At 45.2% G+C, this 24,265-nt stretch overlaps 1 protein-coding gene across 1 annotated transcript in view; it reads left to right on the forward strand.

Annotated features, from left to right (window-relative positions):
* The first annotated feature begins 991 nt into the window (after positions 1–991).
* The window catches only part of LOC115083673 (oocyte zinc finger protein XlCOF6-like), an 85,418-nt gene continuing 62,144 nt past the window's right edge, over positions 992–24,265 (forward strand). Inside the window, exons 1-2 of the mRNA XM_029587627.1 lie at positions 992–1,114; positions 1,730–2,226. Of these exons, the coding sequence (XP_029443487.1) occupies positions 1,786–2,226 (441 nt within the window). The 5' untranslated portion in view covers positions 992–1,114; positions 1,730–1,785. The remainder of the gene's footprint in view (positions 1,115–1,729; positions 2,227–24,265) is intronic.

Consider the following 24,265-nt stretch of genomic DNA (forward strand, 5'->3'; position numbering starts at 1 on the left):
ATCCATACACTCCTTCAAGAAGGAGTCTCAGCTACACCCCCTAGAAGAGAAAGATAGGTTTGCCTATATCCAATTTCTCTCATTCTTAAGGTCAAGGGTAATCCCACAAATACTCGAAAGGAATAAATCCACATTCGAGATAATCTGCTCTTACGCAGATTACATGACCAAAATGATATCCAAATTATACAAACTCCTGATTGACGAGACGACCTCAAGACCACAACACTTGCTGACTTGGGAAAGAGACATGAATATAGAACTAGATCTATCGGATTAGGCCTTTTGCTATAAAATAACGGGGGGAAACCTGATCTCATCAGGAGTCATCATCGAGAATGGCTATAAACTGCTATTCTGGTGATATCTCACAAGCTATGCAAGATGTTCCCGGGCCTTGATGGGCATTGCTGGAGCCAATGTGGGAAGGAGGGACACTTCTTCCTTATATGGTGGGAATGCATCAGAGCAGAAGAATGCAGAACATGGTCCTATCTTTCATCTTAGAAGTCACAGGGTGTAAGATCGAAAGAAACCCCCGACTTTATCCATAGATATATGCACACTACATGAGAGAACCCGCGGAGTTTATTGAATCGGCCTGTAAGAGTTGCTGAAGAGGAGGAGGAGAGTCGAACATCAAAGTCCAATTTGAAAGGGGAGGGGGGAAGGGCGACTCCCCGGCCGCAAGTGTCCGGTCCTGCTCTGTGGAAAGGTTGGCAACCCTAACCCGTAGTAGTGCACATACTGTTGCCGGATTGGGCTATTTCATCCCCGGCTGAATCATTTCTTTTCCCTTTCCGCAGGAAATAACATTTGTGCGGACTGGGCTAGTTTTGGGCTGGCAACCCTGAGCAGCTGACTGCTAGCCACTCTCCGTTGGCATCTTTTTTTTTCTTTGCTGCAGGGAATCCTGCCAGCAGTCGCAGAGTGATGACTTAACGGAGGTAACAGCCAATCAGAGGCGGCAGGAGCTTCAAGTCAGCAGCCGCGGAAGAGGAAGACGCGTGCGTTCGGGCAGAGGGAGAGCTCTCCCCTCTCCTGTGCGCGTAACCCAGCGATTTACTTTTCTTAAAGCAGAAATAGTGACTCAAATATAGCTCAGCCCCGGAGGGTAAGCGGTGTCTTTCCAGCCTGTTCTCTTCCCGGTGTCCCTGTGACATTTTCTAGCAGAAGCAGCAGCGCTGAGTGTGAGGAGCTCCAGGCATGGGGGGGGGGAGACGCCTCTCAAAGCTCACAATTTTACTTGCATGTAAAGCATGAGAATTGTCCTTTGGGGTCTCTGTAACCTGTACTTTTATTTTGCTGTTATCATTTTGTAATTAGTATTACTTTTTTCAATTTTAATATTTCGTATTTGTCTGTATATTCCATGTGTGACTGAAGTGAGGGATTCTGCTAATGAGTGGTCTTCGTGCAAGGATCTGTACCAGTCCAGCTTGTTTTGTTTTCCAATAGACATTTTTATTTATTTAAAAACATTTCTAATTCACATATGACAAAAAGCTCATTGCATAGCAGCACTAGGGCATGTTGCTTTATTTCCAGTGTTACCGTTTCATAGATTAGGTTGTTGCTGTGTGAGTTTTGGGTGTTAGTGCTGTTTAGGTGTGATGGGTTTCAAAAAAAGATGCTGAGTGTATTTTCTACAGGATTTTGTGTTATTTCCCAAAATGCCTGGGACAGAAGGGAGTTAACTCTCCAGATTCTCTTTTTCTCTTGTCCTCAGCCCAACCTGTCTCTGCTGACTATATCAAACAGAAAGGAAAATCTCGCCTGTCTCTTATGAATGTTCCTGTCAGAACAATGGATGGCTTTGTTGGTTCTGGGACTTCAGTGATGGGATCCAGACCTGCCAGGGAACAGTGGTCCCAGTCTGTAGCTCAGACACCTCGCCCTGAGCAGCACAGGAAGTTTATGAAGACAGCATTGGAAGTTCTGCCTTCTCCAGAGCCAGATCCCTCCCTGGTGAAGCCTCTGGTTGATCTCCCAAGATCAGATAATGTTACAGATTACAGTGTTACCGTGGCTGTGTCCCCCTTCCCAGATCCACTGCAGCCCAGAACTTTGGACTCTTTGTGGATGGTTTTGGTGCGGCTGGAAGCGACAATGAGCAGCAAGTTGGAAAGGATTCAGGGGGAAATCTCCTCGCTGGAGCTGCGCTCAGGGACCCAGGAGAAGAAAATCGCTACTCATGCTAAACGGCTGCAGGCACTGGAGAACAAGGTAGGACATTTATTCACAAATTCTTCAGCCTCCATTCAAGATGTATCTCATGCATATTCATTGTGGATATCCTGAAAACTTATGGTTCTCGAGGACCAGAGTTACAACCCCTATATTTCTTGCTCCTCTAACCCCATTGCCACCCAGCTCCTGAGCTGTATCTGTCCCATCCTCAATCTATTAATTCCACTGCTACTGTTCCTGCTGCCTTCATATATTCTGTGATCTCACCACTCCTCAAGAAACTGTTACCTGTCCTTGCCAAATATCATCTCGTCTTCCTCCTCCCTTTTAATTTCAAGCTACTTGAACTTGCTGTTCCTGTTCAGACTCCAGATCAGCCCAGACAAGTGGGTTTTACATCCCTACCAGCAGATGGAGTAGGAGAATAAAAACTTTTCTGAAACTTGTACACAGCCGAGAGTGCCACCTGCAGTCCCTCAGTATTTCTGACTCCAGAAGGTGGTAGAGGTGCAAATCCTGCAGACTGGGGAATAAAAACAAAAAGAAAGTAAAGAAGGGAGATAACAGGATTCTCCTGTGGGCTCCCTCAGGTGTTAGGCAGCCTAGTGGGCCATCCCTCAGGCGGAGCAGGGGATTGGTATCCTTGGTTTAGCTCAGCCTGAAGTCATCGAGGGGACTGAAAGCCGCTGGTTCTGGCTCCCTCTTTCCTCTTGGATTGCTCTCGATGGCCTTCCGGCATCTAAATCACCATTAGGAAAGTTTTCCTTTTTTTTTTTATTTTCAAATTCTCTCTTAGCCTGTCTTATCAATGTCTTACATTTAACTTGCCAATGCTTATGCTTTATCCTATTTTCTTCAGATGGATCTTTCGTCCAATTTTTTAATGAAGATCTTTCGACTAAAATAGCCTCTTTCACCTCACTTTTTAGCCATGCCTGCAATTGTTTGACTTTACTTCCACCTTAATGCATGGAAGACATCTGGACTGCGTTTCTAAGATGGTATTTTTTAACAATGTCCACGCCTGTTGCACATTCTTAACCTTTGTAGCTGCACTTTTCAGTTTTTTTTTAAACTATTTTTCTCATTTTATCAAAGTTTTTCTTTTGAAAGTATAGTACTAGTACTAGTGGATTAACTTATTGTCCTCCTTCCACTCAATTCAAATTTGATCATATTATGATCACTATTGCCAAGCGGCCCCAACACAGTTATTTCTCTCACCAAATCCTGCGCTCCATTGAGAATTAGATCTAAAATTTCTCCCTCTCTCATCAGTTTCTGAACCAATTTCTCTCTAGCATGTCCCAATGATACATTTACCCAGTCAATTTGGGGTAACTGAAATCTCCCATTATTACTGCACTACCAATTTGGTTAGCTTCCCTAATTTCTCTTAGCATTTCACTGTCTGCTTTACCATCTTGACCAGGTGGATGGTAGTATACCCCTATCACTATAGTCTTCCCCAACACACAAGGGATTTCTACCCATAAAGATTCAATTGTGCATTTAGTCTCATGCAGGATTTTTATCCTGTTGAACTCCTTGCCATCCCAGACATAAAGTGCCACACCGCCTCCCGGGTGCTCCTCTCTGTCATTGCGATATAATTTGTAGCCCGGTATAGCACTGTCCCATTGGTTATCCTCTTTCCACCATGTCTCTGAGATGTCATTTGTCTAATCTCATAATTCACTGCTATACACTTTAATTCTCCCATCTTACTTCTTAGACTTCTGGCATTAGCATACAAATATTTCAAAGTGCGTTTTTTGTTTGTATTAACATTCTGCTATTAAGTTGTTAGGGATAAATTGCAATCTTTTAGCTCAGGTGAGATTTTAGTTACAGGCACTTGGACTACTTTTCTTATTATTAGAACCTCACTGTCGGGATGCCCTAATTCTAATGCATCATTAGTATTCTTTGAAGATACCTCCCTCCAAATCATGCGCTGCTGAGCGACTGTCAGCTTTCCCCTTTGTTCTAGTTTAAAAGCTGCTCTATCTCCTTTTTAAAGGTTAGCGCCAGCAGTCTGGTTCCACCCTGGTTAAGGTGGAGTCCATCCCTTTGGAAAAGACTCCCCCTTCCCCAAAATGTTTCCTAGTTCCTTACAAAACTGAATCCCTCTTACTTACATCATCGTCTCATCCACGCATTGAGACTCCGGAGCTCTGCCTGCCTCTGGGGACCTGAACATGGAACAGGGAGCATTTCAGAGAATGCTACCCTGGAGGTTCTGGATTTCAGCTTTCTACCTAAGAGCCTAAATTTGGCTTCCAGAACCTCCCTCCCACATTTTCCAATGTCATCAGTGCCCACATGTACCACGACAGCAGGCTTCTCCTCAATACTGTCTACAATCCTATCCAGGTGATGCATCAGGTCTGCCACCTTCGCACCAGGTAGGCATGTTACCAGGCGATCCTCACGCCCAACAGCCACCCGGCTGTTTACATTCCTAAAAATCAAATCACCAACTATGACGGACGACCTAATCCTTTCCTCCTAGGCAGTGGCCCTATGAGACACCCTCAGTGCAGAGGACAATGCACCATCTGGAAAGCAAGTCCTTGCTACAGGATAATTTCCTGCTGCACCAGGTTGATGCTCTCTGATCATGAGACCTTCCTCCAGGGTAGCACCAGGCCTGCCAGACTGAGTTGGGACTTGGCTACTATATCCATGAAGGTCTCATCTATATACCTCTCTGTCTATCTCAGCTCCTCCAGCTCTGCTGTCCTAGCTTCCAGAGATTGAGCTTATTCTCTTAGAGCCAGGAGCTCTTTGCCCCAGGTGTACACATACAATTTCTCATCGGTGGGTAAAATAAATCATATATGTGACACTCGATGCAAAAGAATGGGAGGCCCCCCCCTCTTGCTGCTGGACTTCTACCTTCATCTTAAATTTGTTCAGTTCCTAGTTAAGTTTATGTTGCTGTTGGAGTAGGAATGCATCCAATTAGGGTCTTTAAATGTTTTAGTGTATTAACTATTTTGTTAGCATGGGGTCAAATGAATCCAGAACCAGTGGGTTATGCACCTCTGCCAGCAGATGGAAACAGAGCAAACTGATGTCACATCAGCCTGCCAGTATTCTCCATCTCCAGCAGATGGTGGACATGCATCTCCCTACTGCGGACTGCTTTAATTTAAAAAGGAGAAATAAAAGAAAATTAATTTGCCCGCTCTCCTGCGGTAATACCAAATAGTCCCTCCCCCAGTTGAGAATTCCTGAGGTGATTTCTGTCATCCCTCAGATGAGTGCCTTGGTCCAGTAGCTGGTTTTTCAGCTGGCATAGACTTAGCTGTTCAAACAGCTGAAAGACAGTGGGTGCAGGAAGCCGAGCGCGGTGGTGACAGTATATGCCCTCATCCCCCGCAGCCGGAGATTGTTTCTGTGCTCAGTCAGGAAGGGCCAAGTGTACCATAATTGAACAGTATGCTGCATGGGTACAGACATCTCTTGCATGTCTGGCCATTCAGAACGTGGTCTCCAAACCAAAGTGGACAATGGACGAATCCCCACAATCTCTTGTTCTAAAGTTATCCAAGGCTTCCCTCCACCCTTCCTGTGCCACTCTGCTACAACTCGTAAATGAGCCGCAGCATGATACCATATCAGATTGGGTACCGCTAAACCCCCATGGGTTTTTGGGTGAAAAACCACCTTACGTGCCACCCGAGGGTGCTTACCCTGCCAGATATACTTCATAAAGCTTCTCTGCCATTTCACTAAGAGCAACTCTGGCACTTTAACTGGGAGCGTCTGAAACAGATAACAGAGCCTGGGGAGAATGTTCATTTTGAAGGCAGCGATACGCCCTAGCCACGATATATGGTAGCGGCTCCATTCTTCCATTTCCTTATATATTTTGGCTAACAATGGCGGGTAATTAAGAGTAAAGCCATCCCCTTTGTTTCCAATATAAACCCCTAGATATTTTAGTTTATTCTTAGCCCAGCGGAAAGGGAAAGCTGCCTGGAGCAAAGTAACCTGAGAGCTTGGTAAGGAGATGTTAAGAATCTCTGTTTTATCCCAGTTGATGGAGTAACCAGACACCTTACTAAAGGATTTAATAAGATCTACCACCACTGGAAGAGAACTCAAAGGATTAGAGAGTGTTAAAATCACATCATCCGCAAACATAGCCAATTTTGATGAAAAGGTCCCCACTTCTATGCCAGTTATGTCCGCTGACTCCCTGATTGTCTGTGCTAAAGGTTCTATAAAAATTGCAAACAATAAAGGGGACAGCGGACACCCTTGCCTCGTTCCCCTCTCCACAGGAAAATACGTGGAATAGCCTCCATTTACCTTGATACATGCCTTAGGCCCCTCATACAATTTTTGTATCCATGTAATGAAAAAATGACCAAAGCCCATAGAAGCGAGGGTCTGAAATAGAAATGGCCAATGTACCAAATTGAAGGCTTTTTCAGCGTCCATTGCCATCAGTAGAAAGGGAAGCTTACGGCGCTTGGCCCACCAAAGTGAGTCCATGACCTTCTGGACATTGTCCGATGCCTTGCGCCCCGGGATAAAACCCGCCTGATCGGGATGAATCAAATGTGCAATATAGTGGTTGAGCCGGTTGGCAAGTATTTTAGCCAATAACTTAAGGTCAATATTGAGCAAGGAAATGGGCCTATAGGAACCACACTGTGTGGTATCCCTGCCCGGTTTCGCTAAGATGGTTATCCCTGCAACATTGGAGTCAGAAGCTAAATGACCCTCTTCCCGCAAAGCATTAAACATCCTCGCTAAAGGACCCGAAAGCTCATCTGTAAAACAGTGATAAAACCGAGCGGTGAAGCCATCTAAGCCAGGGGATTTGTTCACCTTTAACTGTTTAATGGTAAGAGAGACTTCCAAGGGAGTTATAACTGCATCCAATGCCGCACTCTGGCTCTCCAATAAGCGGGGTAGAGATATATCACTTAAGAAGGCGTCAATGTCCTCCCTGTCAATGGTAGAATTCCTTTGGTACAGAGTGGCATAGAATCTTAAAAAACGGGACCGAATAGCCTCATTAGAGGTAAGTGGGACACCCTTCTCATCCTTAATTTTAGTGATAAGGTTCTGCATTTTTTTCGTTTTTAGTCTATTGGCCAGTAGCTTACCAGCCTTGTTACCCCCTTCGAAATATGTTTGCTCCACCCGCTCCATATCAAACGCTATCTGAGCAGCATCCAAAGCGGCGATTTGTGAACGACAGCTGGCAATCCTGTTCCCTTACTGTCTCAGAGGAATAACATTTATGTTGTTGCTCTAGGGACCCCAGCGTACCCAACAGCGTCGCTCTCTCGCGTCGCTCAGCTTTTTTAACATATGAAGCTCGAGCGATAAGCTCACCCCTCACAACAACCTTTAAACAGTCCCATAATGTTATAGGAGAGATATCCGGTGTCTCATTAAATTGTAAATATTCCGTGATAAGGTGTTTGCACTTTGATACAAACTGTTTATCCTCCAGAAGGCCATCGTTTAACTTCCAAAATCTCTGACCCCGTTCATATAGGGGGAATCCACCCACAACGGAGCATGATCGGACCAAGTAATGGTCTCTACCGTGGCTTTATCCACTCGATGGAGAAATCCCCGGTCCACAAAAATATAATCAATCCTAGTATAGATATTATGGGGATTGGAATAGAAAGTGTATTCCCTCTTGTGAGGATGAAGAAAGCGCCACGTATCCTCCAACTGGAAATGGTGGAGGAGATTGAGTAGGCTTCCCCTGTCCCTCTTAGGAGCGGAACCCCTACTCACCGATGAGTCAAGTTTAGGGTCAAGCAGGGTATTACAATCTCCTACCATTAAAAGATGGCCCTCTAAATGGTTCTGGACAGTGTGAAGCAACTTATCAAAAAAAACAGCTTGGCCTGTGTTAGGAGCATACACATTTAACAACGTATATTTTTCCCCCGCAACCTGGATGATAAGCAGGAGGAAACGGCCCTCAGGATCAGAGACACTCTTGAGTAATTCGAAAGCAAAGTCCTTCTGGAACATAATTCCCACCCCTGCATAACGTGAAGTCTTGGAGCATGCCGACCAAAACTGTTGTGGATAATGGTGCGAGCGCATCAGATGTTCGTACCGACGCTTCAAGTGAGTCTCTTGCACCATAGCTACAGCTACATTGCCCCTTTGTAAGTCTTTAAATAACAGTTTACGTTTGCGAGGGGAATTTAATCCTTTTACATTTAAGGAGAATAGCCGGAAAGTCGTCATGACAAAAACTCAAAACGAGAACTCAGGCACTCCTGCCCTGCTGTTGTCGGGCTCAAGACCCCTGCCCAAAGAAAAATAACTAGACCCAAGGTATAAGGCAATAACCCGTGTACATGATAACCATAAACCTGCAAGAATCTGAAACCCCAATCCCCCCCCCCCTTCCCCACAACGTGACCGCAGTCGGCGGGCATTCAGCCCAAAAACAGGAGGCATGGCACAGCAGAACATCCGCTGTCCCGCCCGGTGAAAATCACAAGCTGTAAACAGTCAACTGACGAAAGCGCAGCCATCCAGAGGTTGCTATAACCAGAAGTTAGAAGAAAAAACAGGTGAATCTTTTAACGTTCCAATCGGGTAGTTTCTGCTGCATGCAGGTCCGGTTCTGGGGTGCGACGCAGCCTCTTTCCTCCTTTCCCCGTCCTTTGCCAACGCGGTTCTTCCCTCTGCACTGTCGTGGGGGACGGGGGAGCAGGAAAATCTGGAACAGTGAATCCCGCTTCCTTCAGACAGCTAGCAGCCTCCTTAATAGATTGGGCTTTATATGTTCTGCCCTGATGGGGAAAAACTGATCCCAAAAGGAAATAGCCATCTGTAGCGTAGCTTTTCTCTTATTAAAATTTCCGTAATTGGTCTCAGATCAGCGCGCTTTTTTAAGGTGAGGGGAGATAGGTCGGCATAAACCTGTACCTCATGACCATCCAGCGTGATTTTCCCTTGTTTTCGTGCTGCCATGAGGACCCGATCCTTTACAGCATATTCCTGGAAACAAACTATTATGTCCTTGACCCGGTTTGCCAAACGGGGTCCCAGGGCCCTGTGAGCCCTCTCAAGTTTCACTGTAGGAGGTAACGCAGGCCCATCATCCGCTGCGTCTCCCTGCTGCTGCAGGAGGTCTGAGCAAAGTTTCATAATGACCTGCGTGCAATCAGCATATTCTGGCGCTTCAGGAATGCCGCGAAAACGCAGATTCATCCTGCGGCTCCTGTTCTCCAAGTCCTCCACTTTCATGGTCAAATGCTTTAATTCCTGGGAAATATGTTTGTTATCAGTTTTAAGTGCAGTTACTGCTTCGGCCTGGGCTTCTGTAAGCGTTTCATATTCAAAGATCCGCCTCCCCATATCGCTGACCTCTTCCCGGAGCTTGCCCACCACCTCTCTGATTTCAGCTTTAAAGGCCTGTAGATCATGTCGCAGTTCCTTAAACCAGGTTTTAAACTCACCTTGGTTAGGTATTTCAGAGTCAGCCGCTGAAATCCAATCTTCCTCCTCCTCTGAGAGCTCCGTGGTATTAGCGGCCGCCATCTTGGATTGATCGACTCGCTGCTCCCGATCAGCTTTTTGGTAAGAGAATTTTTGAAAATCAGGCCCTTTTTTTCGGCACGACATGGGCTTGTAGTGGCCGATGAAAATGCTGGGTTTGAAGCAAGAAATAGGCTCTGGATGGCTGCGGATTCAAGCGATTCCCACCGGTTCAGTCGGGAGCTGTGGATCAGGCTACCACTCGCTCCGCTGACGTCATCAGCCTCCCATTTTTAAACTTTTTCTAAAGGTTTTGATGTCTCTTTGTAATCTTAAATCTAAAGGCATGGTGTTCCATAGTATGGGCCCTGCTAAGGATAGCTCCCTTTCCCTTACTTGGGTTAGTCTTGCTGTTTTGACTGAAGGAAAGGTTAGGAGTGCTTTGTTGGCTGATCTCGGGATTCTGTGAGGGATGTGTATGCGAAGGGCGGTGTTCAGCCATTCTGCTTTTTCATTATGTATTAATTTATGTATGGTGCATAGTGTTTTGTACTGTATTCTTTGCTTAATGGGTAACCAGTGTAATTCGGCTAGGGTTTCGGAGGTGTGGTCTCTTTAACTTTTACCTGTCAGAATTCTTGCAGCAGTGTTTTGTAGTATTTGGAATGGTCTTAGTGTGGTGTAACACCCTAGTAGTAGGGCGATACAATAATCAGTGCTTACAAAAATTAAAGCTTGTAACACTGATCGAAAGTTGTAGCTGATAGTAGTGGTTTAAGTCTTTTGAGAATCATTAGTTTGGCGTATCCTTCCTTTACTTTTAAAGATATATGTTGTTTCAAGCTTGGTTCTGTGTCAATTATCACTCCGAGGTTCCGTACTTTCTCTGCTAATTCTATTTTTTGGTTGATTTTGAGTGTGATTGGGTTTTGAATGATCTCCATATTTTTACATTCTAAATTTAGGAATTCTGTTTTTTCTATATTAATAACTAATTCCATTTGGTTTAGTAGTTGTTTGATTATATCTAGATACATGTTAGCTATGTTTAATGTTTTTTCAATTGCGTCATCAATGGGTAGTATTAGTTGAATATTGTCAGCGTATATGTAATGTGTGATGTCCAGAGCAGCCAGCAGGTGACATAATGGCAACAGGTATATGTTGAAGAGTGTAGCTGATAGGGCTGACCCATGTGGTACTCCTGTTTGAAGGTTTATTTTTTCTGACATTACGACTTTGATCTGTACTTGGAAGTATCTGTTATTTAGGTATGATCTGAACCATTTGATTGTTTTGTTACTTAATCCAATTTCTTCTAATCTGTTTATTAGAATGTCATGGTTTGGGGAGCTTTCCAAGATGGCCGCCTGATCGGTCGCAGCGTAAGGCGCTCCCGAATGTTTCTTCTTTAACTTTATCCAAATGCCCCATACAAAGCGTAAAGCCCGGGTGAGGGCTGGAGAGACCATCTCTACCCCCCTGGAATTATCGCAACCGACAATCGGAAGTTTCTTCGCTGTTGTACCTCCACTTACACGGGTGAGAAGGTCGCTGGGGAACATGCTTTGGAGCGTAAGCAGGTGTCCCCGACCGAACTATCATTAACCTCCTGATCACCGGAAAGGCCGGCGCCTCCAGAACGTGATGAGGAGGGGAGCCTCCAGAGCGAGGAAAGTCTGCCGGAGGAGAGCTGTGGAAAGGCCAGAGCTTTGGAGCAGGCTCGAGTGTCGGAAGGACTTGTCATGCAAGTGCATGAAAACATGGCAATGCCCGGAGGAGCAGAGGGAGGTACGGGGCTAGACTTTGTTGCAGGGGGAAGATCTCTTGGTCCGGGAAATGGCGTCGGAGAAGCAGCTGGCCGGGGCAAAGAAGGGAGTTGGATTTCCACATATCAATTAAAGACACTTGTTGAACCTGAGATATCCTTAAATATAATATAATATATTTAATATATATATAATAATATATAATATGGAAAGCTCTCCAATCCCTACAAAAAGCGATTGTGGGATTAACTGAAAAAATTAAAGAAGTTAAATAACAAGTCAAGGATAATGCAACAGAATTGATGGCACAGAAAAATAAAATCGAGAGAATGGAAGAAAGAATGATTGAAGTGGAGAAATCTAACATTGCAATTATGCAAAAAGATTTGGAAGTCAATAATAGACTTGAAAAAAATTGAAAATGCACTGAGAGCCCACAACCTAAGATTCATAAATTTTCCAGTTCTGAAAAATATTCCTCCAATAGAATTATTTAGGTTGTATGTCTCTCAAATATTAAAGATCCCAGAAGAGCCCTTGTCATTAATGTATTCATAGCCTTCTCCTTTATTCCTTTAATTATACTCTGTTTTGTCTCCCATTTCTCTTCACCTCCTTTTTTATCCCCATTTATACCCCTTTCCCTTTCCCTGTCCTTATACCCTACCTTTTTCCCTATAGTAACCCTTTTATACCCCCTTTATTTACCCCCTCCGCTATCCTTTAAACCTTACTTTTCCCTATAGCAACCCTGTTAGTCTATATATAGTTGCCTTTCTGAACGCATAATCTGTAATGTCATATATAGTGTCTCCTGTATGTACTAGTTAAAGCTAATGTATATCATTGTATATAATAATTTTTGTTGTATATAATACTTTTTGGAGTGTATAATTTATGTAAGGTTATCCACGGTGTATAAGGTTATACACAGTCCCTTACTGAGTGTATAATTTGCAATGCTACTTATTATGTTCTTCTGTTGTTTTCCATCAGGTACTGTTCCTTTTCTCCTCTTCCTGTTTTTCCCTCTCTTCTCTCGCCCCTTCTCTCTTCCTATCTGCTCCCTCTCTCCCCACCCTGGTTTTTTATATTTTCCTCCTTCAGTTATATTGTAAACCGGCATGATGTACCCACAAATGTCGATATATAAAAGCTAATAAATAAATAAGAGATTAAGCCGATGATCTCAAAGGCATACTATTTATATCCTATTGAAGAGAGACAAGAAAATATTGAAGAACAAGATATTCCCGATCTAAAAACTCTTTTGAATTCATCCCAGTACTTGGTGGTATCATATCGTAGACCTTTGTTAGTCACATTTACATTCCCAATGGATAAAAATAATATTTTCAAGCACTATTTTAGAAATAGTTAAAACACCTTTTTTGGGTCAAAAGGTGTGGTGCCACCAAGATTTAATAAAACAGACCCAATTGAGAAGAAAATCCTTTTTGGAGTTAAGAGGAGAGGTAGTACAGAAAGGAATAACTTTTAAGTTCTAATTTCCGTGCAAATGTTGCTTAATTTATCAGGGGAAAAGATATGTCTTTTTTGATCCTCGCCAGTTGAGAGCGTTCTTAGATTCCCATTCTAGCCCCATATAGGCATGCTGATAATGGTGTAAATTGAAATATAGTGGATGGTCAATTTCAGGTGTACCTGATGTTTTCTGATATTTTACTTTTGTTGAAGCTCTCCATTTTTTTCTTCTATTTCCCTACAAAGCAGAGGAGTGCTATGATACTTATAAATGTTATATAACTGATGTATATTACCAAATCTGTATTGTAGGATATTCTATCACAAGTGGATGCTTGTAAACTTATATAATGCATAAATAAAAAAAAAAAAAAGAATGTCATGGTTTACTGTGTCAAAGGCTGCTGACAGGTCGAGCATCACTAGGATGTAATGTTTACCACTGTCGAAACCTCTCATGATGTTGTCTGTTAGCGCAAGCAGTAGTGTTTCTGTACTGTAGTGTTTACAAACGCCATGTTGTGATGGATACAGGATATTATTGCTATCTAAGTGCTCCGCTAATTGATTTTGTATGGGGTTTTTTCTATTAATTTAGCGATTAGGGATAAATTTGATACAGGTCTGTAATTGCTTAGGTTCAGCGGGTCGCTTTTTTTCTTTTTTAAAATTGGTTTTACGATTGCCCCTTTTAGACTATCTGGCATGGCTCCTTCTTCTAAGGATAGATTAATGATCTTTGCTAATATCGGAGATACTGCGTTGGCTACTTTTTTTTAAGTCTATGGTTGGTATTGAGTCGTGTGCATGTGGGGCAGGATTTAGTTTTTTTTTACAGAGATTCGACTTCCAGTTCTGATATCTCATTGAATGTAGTCCATTGTTTAACATCTCTCTTTTGCATTTTAATTTCCTGTTTAGTTATATTTGGAATTTTTGGTTTTAGGTTCAAAATTTTGTCATTGAAAAAAGTCGCTATTTCATTACACCTGGTCAAGATGGTGAGACGGACAGTGAAATGCTAAGAGAAATTAGGGAAGCTAACCAAATTGGTAGTACGGTAATAATGGGAGACTTCAATTACCCCAATATTGACTGGGTAAATGTATCATCGGGACACGCTAGAGAGATAACGTTCCTGGATGGAATAAATGATAGCTTTATGGAGCAATTGGTTCAGAAACTGATTCTATACAAACATTTCTCTATTATTATTATTTTTTATTTATAATATATATGCTTTATTAAACATAGCATTAAATACAACAGAGAGGAATTTCTTCAATAACAGCACCGATAACAGTCCAGTATAAATACATACCAAGTTTACATATGTCTGATAAAATATTCCCTAGTTACTTAGGATAATATATGCCTTATGAATAATGCTATACCCTATGAGAATTGAATGTGTATATATATTTATTTATGGATAGTAACTCCCTCCGCCCCCTACTCTCCAAGTCGCCGACCAGGCATATTAACATGCACTTTAAGAGAATGAAATAAAATAAAACTGAAACATAAAACAGCCTTCCGTGTATTCCTTGCTGACTAATGGTGTTTGGATGTCATATCAGATCAGCAAAATGTATACATTATGTGCCCAGAGAAATACGCTGTGTCTCAGATGTGAGCGCATCCTGTCCTTGTAACCAGGTCATCATAGGATCCCATACCAGCTTGAACGATTTCATGTTGTCATATTTTACAGCAGTTGGGCGTGCCATTTGGTACTGGAAGTGTAGTCTATTTATTTATTTGTTGAGTTTTATATACCATCATTCGGTGAAGCCATCACAACGGTTTACAAGATTCAAAGTGTATTTTCTTAACAATTGTGAATTAAGGTATAACAGGATGCAAGTTATAAACAAAAGTTAAACTTTATAGTCCAGAAAAAATCATTTTAAGTGAGAAGGGTTTGCTTGGTGCTGGATGGAGACAAGTTATTTTGTGGATTCATTTGGGATTTCCGTTGGGTGTTAGGATGTTGTGAAGTTTGATTATCAATGTAGTCTTTGTAAAACAGCCACATTTTTAGATCTTTTTTGAAAGTTTTGAGGTTAGGTTGGATTCTCAAATCTTTTGGGAGGGAGTTCCATATTTTAGGGCATGCGATGGAACAAGCTCTTTCTCTGGCTGTTGTCAAGTGAGCATCTTTGATGGGGGGGAATGTTAAGCGGCCTGTGTTGTTTGAATGTAAGTTTCTTTGGGGGTTCTGGGGGGATATGTTTAGACCAATTTGATTTTGATGTTCATTGTTTAGTAATTTATGTATGATGGTCATGGATTTGTGTTCAATTCGTGCTTTAATTGGAAGCCAGTGTAGTGAAATCAGTATAGGCGTTATGTGGTCATTCTTCTTTGTTCCTGTCAGAATTCTAGCTGCTGAGTTTTGTAATCTTTGAAGAGGCTTGAGGTTGGAAGATGGTATTCCAATCAGTAGGGAGTTGCAGTAGTTGATGGTTGAGAATATGAGAAGCTGTAGTACAGTTCTGAAGTCATAGGGGTTAAGAAATGGTTTTAAACGTCTTAGGGTTAGTAGTTTGTAATATCTATGATATTAAGTCTATGCAGGACTACTGCCATGGATGGGATGTCTGATGTTTTTCAAGCCTTCGCCAGTTCTCCCCTAGCTGCTACAATGACCTGCATGCAAAATTTATTCTCATAGCTCGTAGGGCCTTCCAATGGCACATTTAACAAGGCACTTTTAGGGTCCATGTCTCCTAATCCACTGACCACTCTCTCTAGCCACCTATAAACCTCTTTCCAAAAAGAGACCGCTTTCGGGCATTGCCACCACACATGCAGATAGGTGGCGATTTGACCACATCCTCGCCAACTTAGATTGGGAATCTCAAAGATCATGTGATGAAGTTTGTCTGGGGTCAAATGCCACCTATAAAGGATCTTGTAACATTGTTAAGAACATAAGAAAATGCCATACTGGGTCAGACCAAGGGTCCATCAAGCCCAGCATCCTGTTTCCAACAGTGGCCAATCCAGGCCATAAGAACCTGGCAAGTACCCAAAAACTAAGTCTATTCCATGTTCTTGTAGATTGGCAGAGATTGACACCTTGGCAAGTTGATAAAATATCATATCCCACATCTCATGCTCCAGTTCTTTCCCCAATTCCTTGTGCCAGGCTTTTAATGGGTCGCTCTATACAGGGAATTGTTATTCAGTAATTTACATATTTTTGAGGTAATTCCCCTCTGTTGTGTTCTGCGCCCGCGGACAGCCACGGGCGCGCGCCCCTACCTGACCACGGTGGCGGCAAACACCAGGTGAGGAGCCCTGGTCTGGTGCTGCTGTTCCTGCACGTTGGCGCGGGCCCCCCGGGGTGTCCACACGGCTAGGAGCTGTTCCTGCTTCCCCTGCTCGGCAGCTACAGCTTCTCCCCCGTGGCTGGAATCCAAGATGGCCGCTGCCATCTTAGGCGCAAGGCCGCGCCTCCTCACTAGATTTAAAGAGACCTAAGCCCTTTAATTACCCACACCTGCTTCCAATGATCCAGAGCAGAGGAAGTATAAAAGGAGGCTTCCTCTGCGCATTTCCTGACTTGGCAACTTCCGTGGTTGGTCAGGTCTACTTGCTTCAGTGAGTTCTTGTGCTTTGGATCCTTGTTCCTGTTTCGTCTTGGTGTTCCTGGTTCCTGACTTTGGATCGGCTAGCGGTGATTCCTGGTATTTGACTTCGGTTTGGCAAGCGGTGATTCTCTGGTGTGTGACTTCGGACTGGCAAGTGGTGATCCCTCGGTGCGTGACCTCGGACTGGTAAGCAACGACCCTCTGGCACTTGACCTTGGACTTCTTCTTGACCATCGTCTCCAAGGGCCCACCTAAGTCCCAGCGGCCTGGGTCCCTACGGGCTCCTCCCGGGGGGACCGCGGGCTTCCAGAGGTGAAGCTCCAGTCAGCCTTTGCACCGGACGTTCGACTTCTTGACCTCTCAAAGGTCCACCTAAGTCCCAGCGGTCCAGGTCCCTACGGGCTCCTCCTGGGGGGACCGCGGACTTCCAGTGGTGAAGACACACTTCCTTTCCTCAACATCACGACTCTTCGTCTGCTTCCACAGTCGCCTCTGTCTCCATTGCCGAGCATCAGCTGGTCACGTCTTCTGTTCCTGCCTTGCCACCCGACGGGAGAACCTACAGAACTTCCTCCTAAGGTATACCATCTTCCCGTCGGCCCAATGGTTCACAACCTGAGCCTAACACACTCATTCTTTCCGAATGCTCACAATAAATCTCAAACAGTGTTTTAGATGGGTGTACTCTGTTAACCTGTATCAGACTGTGCAAAAAATATCGAACTTGGGCGTAGGCTAAAAATTATCCTAGTCCCGGGGGGCCTGGTGTTTGGAATGCCTTTTGCTCCCTAATGGTGGTACCCCAGTAAGTATTTGGCCAAAAGTGGTGATTCCCTGACTTTCCAGATTTTAAAGTGAGGATTATCCATGCCTCCCCTGAAGGTTATGTTATGAAATAGAGGAATATCACCGCCTCTCTTCCAACCAATATCACCGCCTCTCTTCCAACCAACCCACAAACCACTCAAGTGAGAGATCTAGGTGTGATAATCGACAATAAGCTGAACTTCAAAGCCTCCAGCAATAGATCAACCAAAGACTGCTTCTACAAACTTCAAGTTTTAAAAAGGATAAGAGCCCTCTTCCATGCCAAAGACTTCAGAACCATCCTCCAAGCTATTATTTTCTCTAAGTTACACTACTGCAACTCTACCTTACTTGCAGATCGATACTCTAAGGCCGCGGTAGAAACAGTGCGGCAGTGTCAGGCGCACCCTCGTTCCCCGCACACACAGTTCTCTTCACCTACCGCTCGATACTCTCTTCTAATTGCATGCAAATGCATGCAGCGGCTGCGAAGCCTTAGGCAAGCGTTAGGCCCGCGCAACCCATTTTACTGTATAGAGCGCCTATACAGTATCCTGGGTTCGCGGGCCTAACGCTTCACGGCTGCGCTGGTATCTGTCATTTCAAATGTCATTTCAAATGACAGGTACCAGGAAGTGGACAGTTATGTTCCCCGATGCTCAGCAAACTTTCCCCCAGCCCCCGCTTACCTGCCCTGGCCCCGTCCGGTCTCCGGTGCAGCCCCAGTCCTGTCCCCTCCTCCCGAAGCGCAAAAAAAACCAAAAAACCCGAAAAAGTAGCAAGGCTCGGGCCTGCTACGGTAGTCCCTTCTCCCTTCTCCTCTCCTCCCGATTTCGGCGCTCAAGGCGGCCGGGTGGGCGTGCATTCATCCAGGCAGAGGGAGCCGGCGGCGAAAGCGGCCTCCGGCTCCCTCTGCCTGGATGAATGCACGGCCTCCGCCAGCAGTGAATGAATGCCCGTGCGATTTTGGTGCTCAAGGCGGCCGGGTGGGCGTGCATTCATCCAGGCAGAGGGAGCCGGCGGCGAAAGCGGCCTCCGGCTCCCTCTGCCTGGATGAATGCACGGCCTCCGCCAGCAGTGAATGAATGCCCGTGCGATTTTGGTGCTCAAGGCGGCCGGGTGGGCGTGCATTCATCCAGGCAGAGGGAGCCGGCGGCGAAAGCGGCCTCCGGCTCCCTCTGCCTGGATGAATGCACGGCTCCCGCCGGCAGTGAATGAATGCCCGTGCGATTTCGGTGCTCAAGGCGGCCGTGCATTCATCCAGGCAGAGGGAGCCGGCGGCGAAAGCGGCCTCCGGCTCCCTCTGCCTGGTTGAATGCACGGCCCCCGCCGGCAGTGAATGAATGCCCGTGCGATTTCGGCGCTCAAGGCAGTCACATGCCGCTTTCGCCGCCGGCTCCCTCTGCCTGGATGAATGCACGGCCCCCGCCGGCAGTGAATGAATGCCCGTGCGATTTCGGCGCTCAAGGCGTGACGTCACGACGCTTGACGTCACGGCATGTGACTGCCTTGAGCGCCGAAATCGCACGGGCATTCATTCACTGCCGGCGGGGGCCGTGCATTCAACCAGGCAGAGGGAGCCGGAGGCCGCTTTCGCCACTGGCTCCCTCTGCCTGGATGAATGCACGGCCGCCTTGAGCACCGAAATCGCACGGGCATTCATTCACTGCCGGCGGGAGCCGTGCATTCATCCAGGCAGAGGGAGCCGGAGGCCGCTTTCGCCGCCGGCTCCCTCTGCCTGGATGAATGCACGCCCACCCGGCTGCCTTGAGCGCCGAAATCGGGAGGAGAGGAGAAGGGAGAAGGGACTACCGTAGCAGGCCCGAACCTTGCTACTTTTTCGGTTTTTTTTTTTTTGCTTCGGGAGGAGGGGACAGGACTGGGGCTGCACCGGAGACCGGATGGGGCCTTGAGCGCCGAAATCGCACGGGCATTCATTCACTGCCGGCGGGGGCCGTGCATTCATCCAGGCAGAGGGAGCCGGAGGCTGCTTTCGCCGCCGGCTCCCTCTGCCTGGATGAATGCACGCCCACCCGGCCGTGGCCTGGATCCAACGCGTGCCCACCCGCCCGCCGGCTCCCACCGCCGCCTGGATCCAACGCGCGCCCACCCACTCGCCGGCTCCCTCCGCCACCTGGATGAATGGGCGCCTATCCGCCCGCCGGCTCCCGCCGCCGCCTCGATGACCGCACGCCTGGGGGATTCGGAAAGTGACAGGTATTTATACATATATATAAACAACTTACGCTGCAATGTTTTTTACACTTTACGGTTTTACTCCCATTTTTTACACTTTATTCCCGTTTTAATTTTCGAACACCACACTAACACCAAGTAGAGGGTAGGCGGTAAACTAACAGGTTAAGGATGCGGCAAAATAGCGGGTTACAAAGGAGATAATCTGAGCGCGCGTCACAGTATCGGAGGGGAATAGCTAATTCCTTCATTATACAGCTAATTCGTTCATTTACATATCATATACATGCTGCGTGCGGAAAGGGTTATGCGTCTGTTTTAAGAAGCACTAAGGACGCGTGAAACTGGAGACTGGATCGCCTTACGCGTCCGAATTGTGCGCTCCCAGCACGTTACAGACGGGAAATCTTCAACCGCACGTTACAGTATTGACCTGTTGGTCTCCCTTCCTCATACACCAAACCGCTCCAAATGGTACAAAACGCAGCAGCTCGTCTACTAACAAACACCAGGAAAAGAGAACATATCTCCCCAGTTCTAAAAGACCTTCACTGGTTACCTATTCAATTCAGAGTTACCTACAAATCCATCACCTTGATATACAAAATTATTCACCAACATACCACAATCGACCTACAAATTCCCCTCCGCATACACAAATCCACAAGACCTACCAGAGAAGCATACAGAGGATCCCTCCATGTTCCCCCTACTAAAACTACCATTCACAGCAACTTAAGAGATCGAGCCTTCTCCACAGCAGGCCCACCTTTATGGAACTCCATCCCCCCCAGATCTCAGAAATGAGCCATGCCTCCTAACCTTTAGGAAAAGACTCAAGACATGGCTGTTTAAGCAAGCTTTCCCGAACTCCAATTAACACGCCTCGCCAGCAAAATATCCTACACAGCAGCTATATATATTGTATAATGTATATATTGTATACTTGTATATAATTAACTTCTTCTATCTCTTTATTTCCTCCACCCCAGTTCAATAGTCCTTGTTAATTGTAACTGCATCTCTTCATCACGTTTATCTATGTTCTTTGTTGTATTCATTGCACCCCTGTTTTTTATGTAAACCAACATGATGTGAGCGCTTCATGAATGCCGGTATAAAAAAACCTTAAATAAATAAATATAAATAAATAAAATCCAAAGTCTCCACTAGTTTAGCCTTCCAATAATTCCACAGTCTCAATGTGTTACCCAGGGCTGGGGTCACATAGAGTAGCTGACGCCATGTACGTTTGGGTTGCCACGGTCGTGCTTGCAGAGGCATAGATCCAATCTGTACCTGTTCCAATTGGACCCACTGCTTAATATCAACTCTATGGTATAGGTCTACTATAGCTCGCAGTTGGGCTGCTCCAAAATACCAAATTATATTCGATGGCCCCAGTCCTCCCGCTCTTTTGGGTAAAAACAATGTTGTCCTAGCTATCCTAGGTGGTCGCTTTCGCCAAACGAATCCATAAGTTTTTGTTTGCCATTGTCATAATATAGCTGTAGAGATATAAATTGGTATGGTGGAGAAAAAAATATAGTAATCGGGGTAATTATAACCATTTTAATTACCGCTATAAGACCTAGCCATGAGAAATATTCCCTATTCCATTTGAGTATGTCTTCATCAATTTCCTTCCATAACGACTCATAATTAAGGGTATATAAATTAGAATTATGTGAGTCAAGTTGAACTGCCAAGTATTTACTAAAGTTTTTTGCCCATCTAAAGGGGAACTCCTGAGAGATGGCGGTAACAGTCTAGCTAGGCAAATTAAAATTCAATAGTTCCGATTTTTCTAGATTTACTTTAAAGCTGGACACTTGATGGAATTGTTCCAAAGCAGTCAATACTCCCTGCAAGGATGTCTGAGGGTTGTCAATGTAAAAAGGATGTCGTCCGCAAAGAGGGAGAGTTTAAAATGAAGGTGCCCAATCTGTACTCCGGTTATGGCATCCGTCCGCCAGATTGTCAGTGCAAAAGGTTTCTAAGAATAAAGCAAAGAGCACAGGTGAAAGGGGCAGCCTTGCCTGGTCCCTCTTTGGATGTTGAGTAGCAGGCCGTAGCCCCCGTTTACCTCCACCTGAGCCTGGGGAAGCTCATATAGTTTTTTAATCCAATTTTGGAAAAAACTGCCAAATTGCATTTTGTCAGTTCCTGGAACAAGAAGGGCCAGTGCACCAGATCAAAAGCCTTTTCAGCATCTATAGTAAGTAGTGCTGCGGGTAACTGCCAGCTCCACTACCTTTCTAATATTATCACTAGCCATTCTTGAGGGTACAAACCCCACCTGGTCATTGTGCTCTAAGGTTGGGATGATGCCTTCTAAGCGTTCTGCTAGTATTCGTGCCAATATTTTAAGATCTAAATTTATTAACGATATCGGGTGGTATGAACCACAATTAATCAGATCTCTTCCTGGTTTGGCCAGAACTGTAATGCCCGCCACATTAGCATGGGTTGCCAGTGTAGCATTGCCCCTTAGGGAATTAAACATATCAGAAAGTGGCTCCGCCAATATATGGCAAAACGTTTTGTAGTAGTTTCCTGTCAGGCCATCCAAGCCTGGGGCTTTGCCCAGTTTGAGAGCTTTAATCGCCTGTTGTACCTCAGAAATCAGTAGAGGGCCGTCTAGTAAAACCTGCTGATCTCTGGACACAACTCCCAAAGGCAGATCTTTTAGGTAATTATCTATCTCGCTCTCTATAATAGTTTCGTCCTGGCTATATAACTGTCCATTGAAGTCCGTGAAGCATTTACTAATCCTCTCGGACGACGTTATAAGATTCCCCCCTCTATCATTTATTTTGGTAATGTTGTTTTGGGCGAGTACTGCCCTCAAGCGTCTTGCTAACAAACGTCCAGCCTTATTTCCTCCTTCATAAAAACTGTTGCTTAGTTAGTTCCATTTTGAAAGCGATTGCGTCAGCATCCAATGCAGGTAATTCATCCCTAACCTTATTGAGCTTCTGCAGTGCTGATGTGCACTGACGGTGCATGTGCTGTTGTGTTAGGCGAGTTCTTTCTGATGTGAGTGATTTACGCTTTTGCTCCATCTGTCGTTTACGATAAGATGCTTGCGAGATGAGGGTACCTCGAGCTACTGCTTTGGAACATTCCCATATAGTCGGTATAGGAGTCGGATCGTTAAGATGAGTTTGGAAGTACTCTGTCAATTGTGCCCCCAATTTTTGGATAACGCTGGAATCTTTTAATAACCCCTCGTTTAAACGCCAGAACCTTTGTCCCTGAGCAGGGGCATTAAAGTTCACGTGAATCCATACAGGAGCGTGATCTGACCAGACAATGGGTTCAATACCAGCATCAATTACTCTAGCTTGGGTTTGTGTGTCCACCAAAAAATAGTCCACACAAGAGTATAGTTGATGAGCATGGGAGAAGAAGGTGTAACTTCTTGTATGTGGATTTCTCTGCTGCCAAACATCCCCCAATTGCCACTGCGATATCAGTGAAGACAGCCGCTGCCTCACGGAACTCAGAGTAGTGGATGTTTGCATTGAGTTATCCAATTTGGGGCTATTTGTCACGTTAAAATTCCCCCCCCCCCCGCCCCCCATAATTATGAAGCCTTCAGCAATTTTAAGTAACACATCGTCCAAGCTGCTAAAAAAAAAACATCTTGGCCTGTATTCGGGGCATAAAGGCTAACTAAACTAACTACCGCTTTCCCCATGCTCATTTTTAATAATCCATCTCGCCCTAATGGGTCCCTTATAATCTCTAGTACCTCGTGTACTAAATCTTTAGCAATCAATATACCTATTCCCACCTATCTTGATCCTTTTGTGCTGGTCGCAAGGTACATATAGGGATAGAGGTGTACAGAGAGTACCCTTTCATGCCTTTTCCTAAGATGTCTCTTGTATCATTGCTATAGATATGTTATGTGTTTGTAACTCTTGTTCTCACAGGACAAGCAGGATGGTAGTCCTCACATATGGGTGACATCATCAGGATGGAGCCCAATCACAGAACACTTTTCACAAAGTTTCTAGAACTTTGACTGGCACCTACTGGGCATGCCCAGCATAGAATCAACCCTGCATCCAACAGGGGTCCCCCTTCAGTCTTCTTTTTTCCGCGCAGAAGTAGCCACGCAGGTTAAGGAGCTCTCCTGAGATTCCTGACAGGAATTTTCCTCACAGAACTTCTTTCAAAATTAAAAAAAAAAATTTACCCCATAGGGGTCCCCCTATCGATATCCATACTCCGCGGTCTAAAGGTAAGGTTTTACCCTTGTTGCGGTCGATTCCTGTCGAGTTATATCTTTGAGGCCTATTGGCCATCGACCGCAACGCGGCTAAAATTTTGTCAGAGTCATGGCGTCGGGTTTTCGTCGGTGCCCCGACTGTACTCGAACTATGTCCATCACTGACCCGCATGGGGATCTGTGTTGTGTGTTTGGGGTCCGACCACGATGTCCTAACTTGCACCAAATGTGTCTAAATGACACCGAAGGGTCGTAAGGCTTGTTTAGGGAAAATGGAGTTTCTCTTTCAGCCATAAACCCCGACTCCATCAATAGCTTAGACTTCGTCTGAGCTGGTACCATCTACCTCTCGCCAGCACCGGGACACCGCTGCTGCCCGACCGGCGTCAACGATTCCACAGGTGTCTATTCCCTCCTTGCCTCCTCAAGAAAAGGACCGAGGAGATCATCGTGAAAAGCGTCGACACAGTCACCAAAAGTCTCAGTCCGCCGAT

The sequence above is a fragment of the Rhinatrema bivittatum genome, chromosome 2 (assembly GCF_901001135.1).
Source record: "Rhinatrema bivittatum chromosome 2, aRhiBiv1.1, whole genome shotgun sequence".
NCBI classification, from domain to species: domain Eukaryota; kingdom Metazoa; phylum Chordata; class Amphibia; order Gymnophiona; family Rhinatrematidae; genus Rhinatrema; species Rhinatrema bivittatum.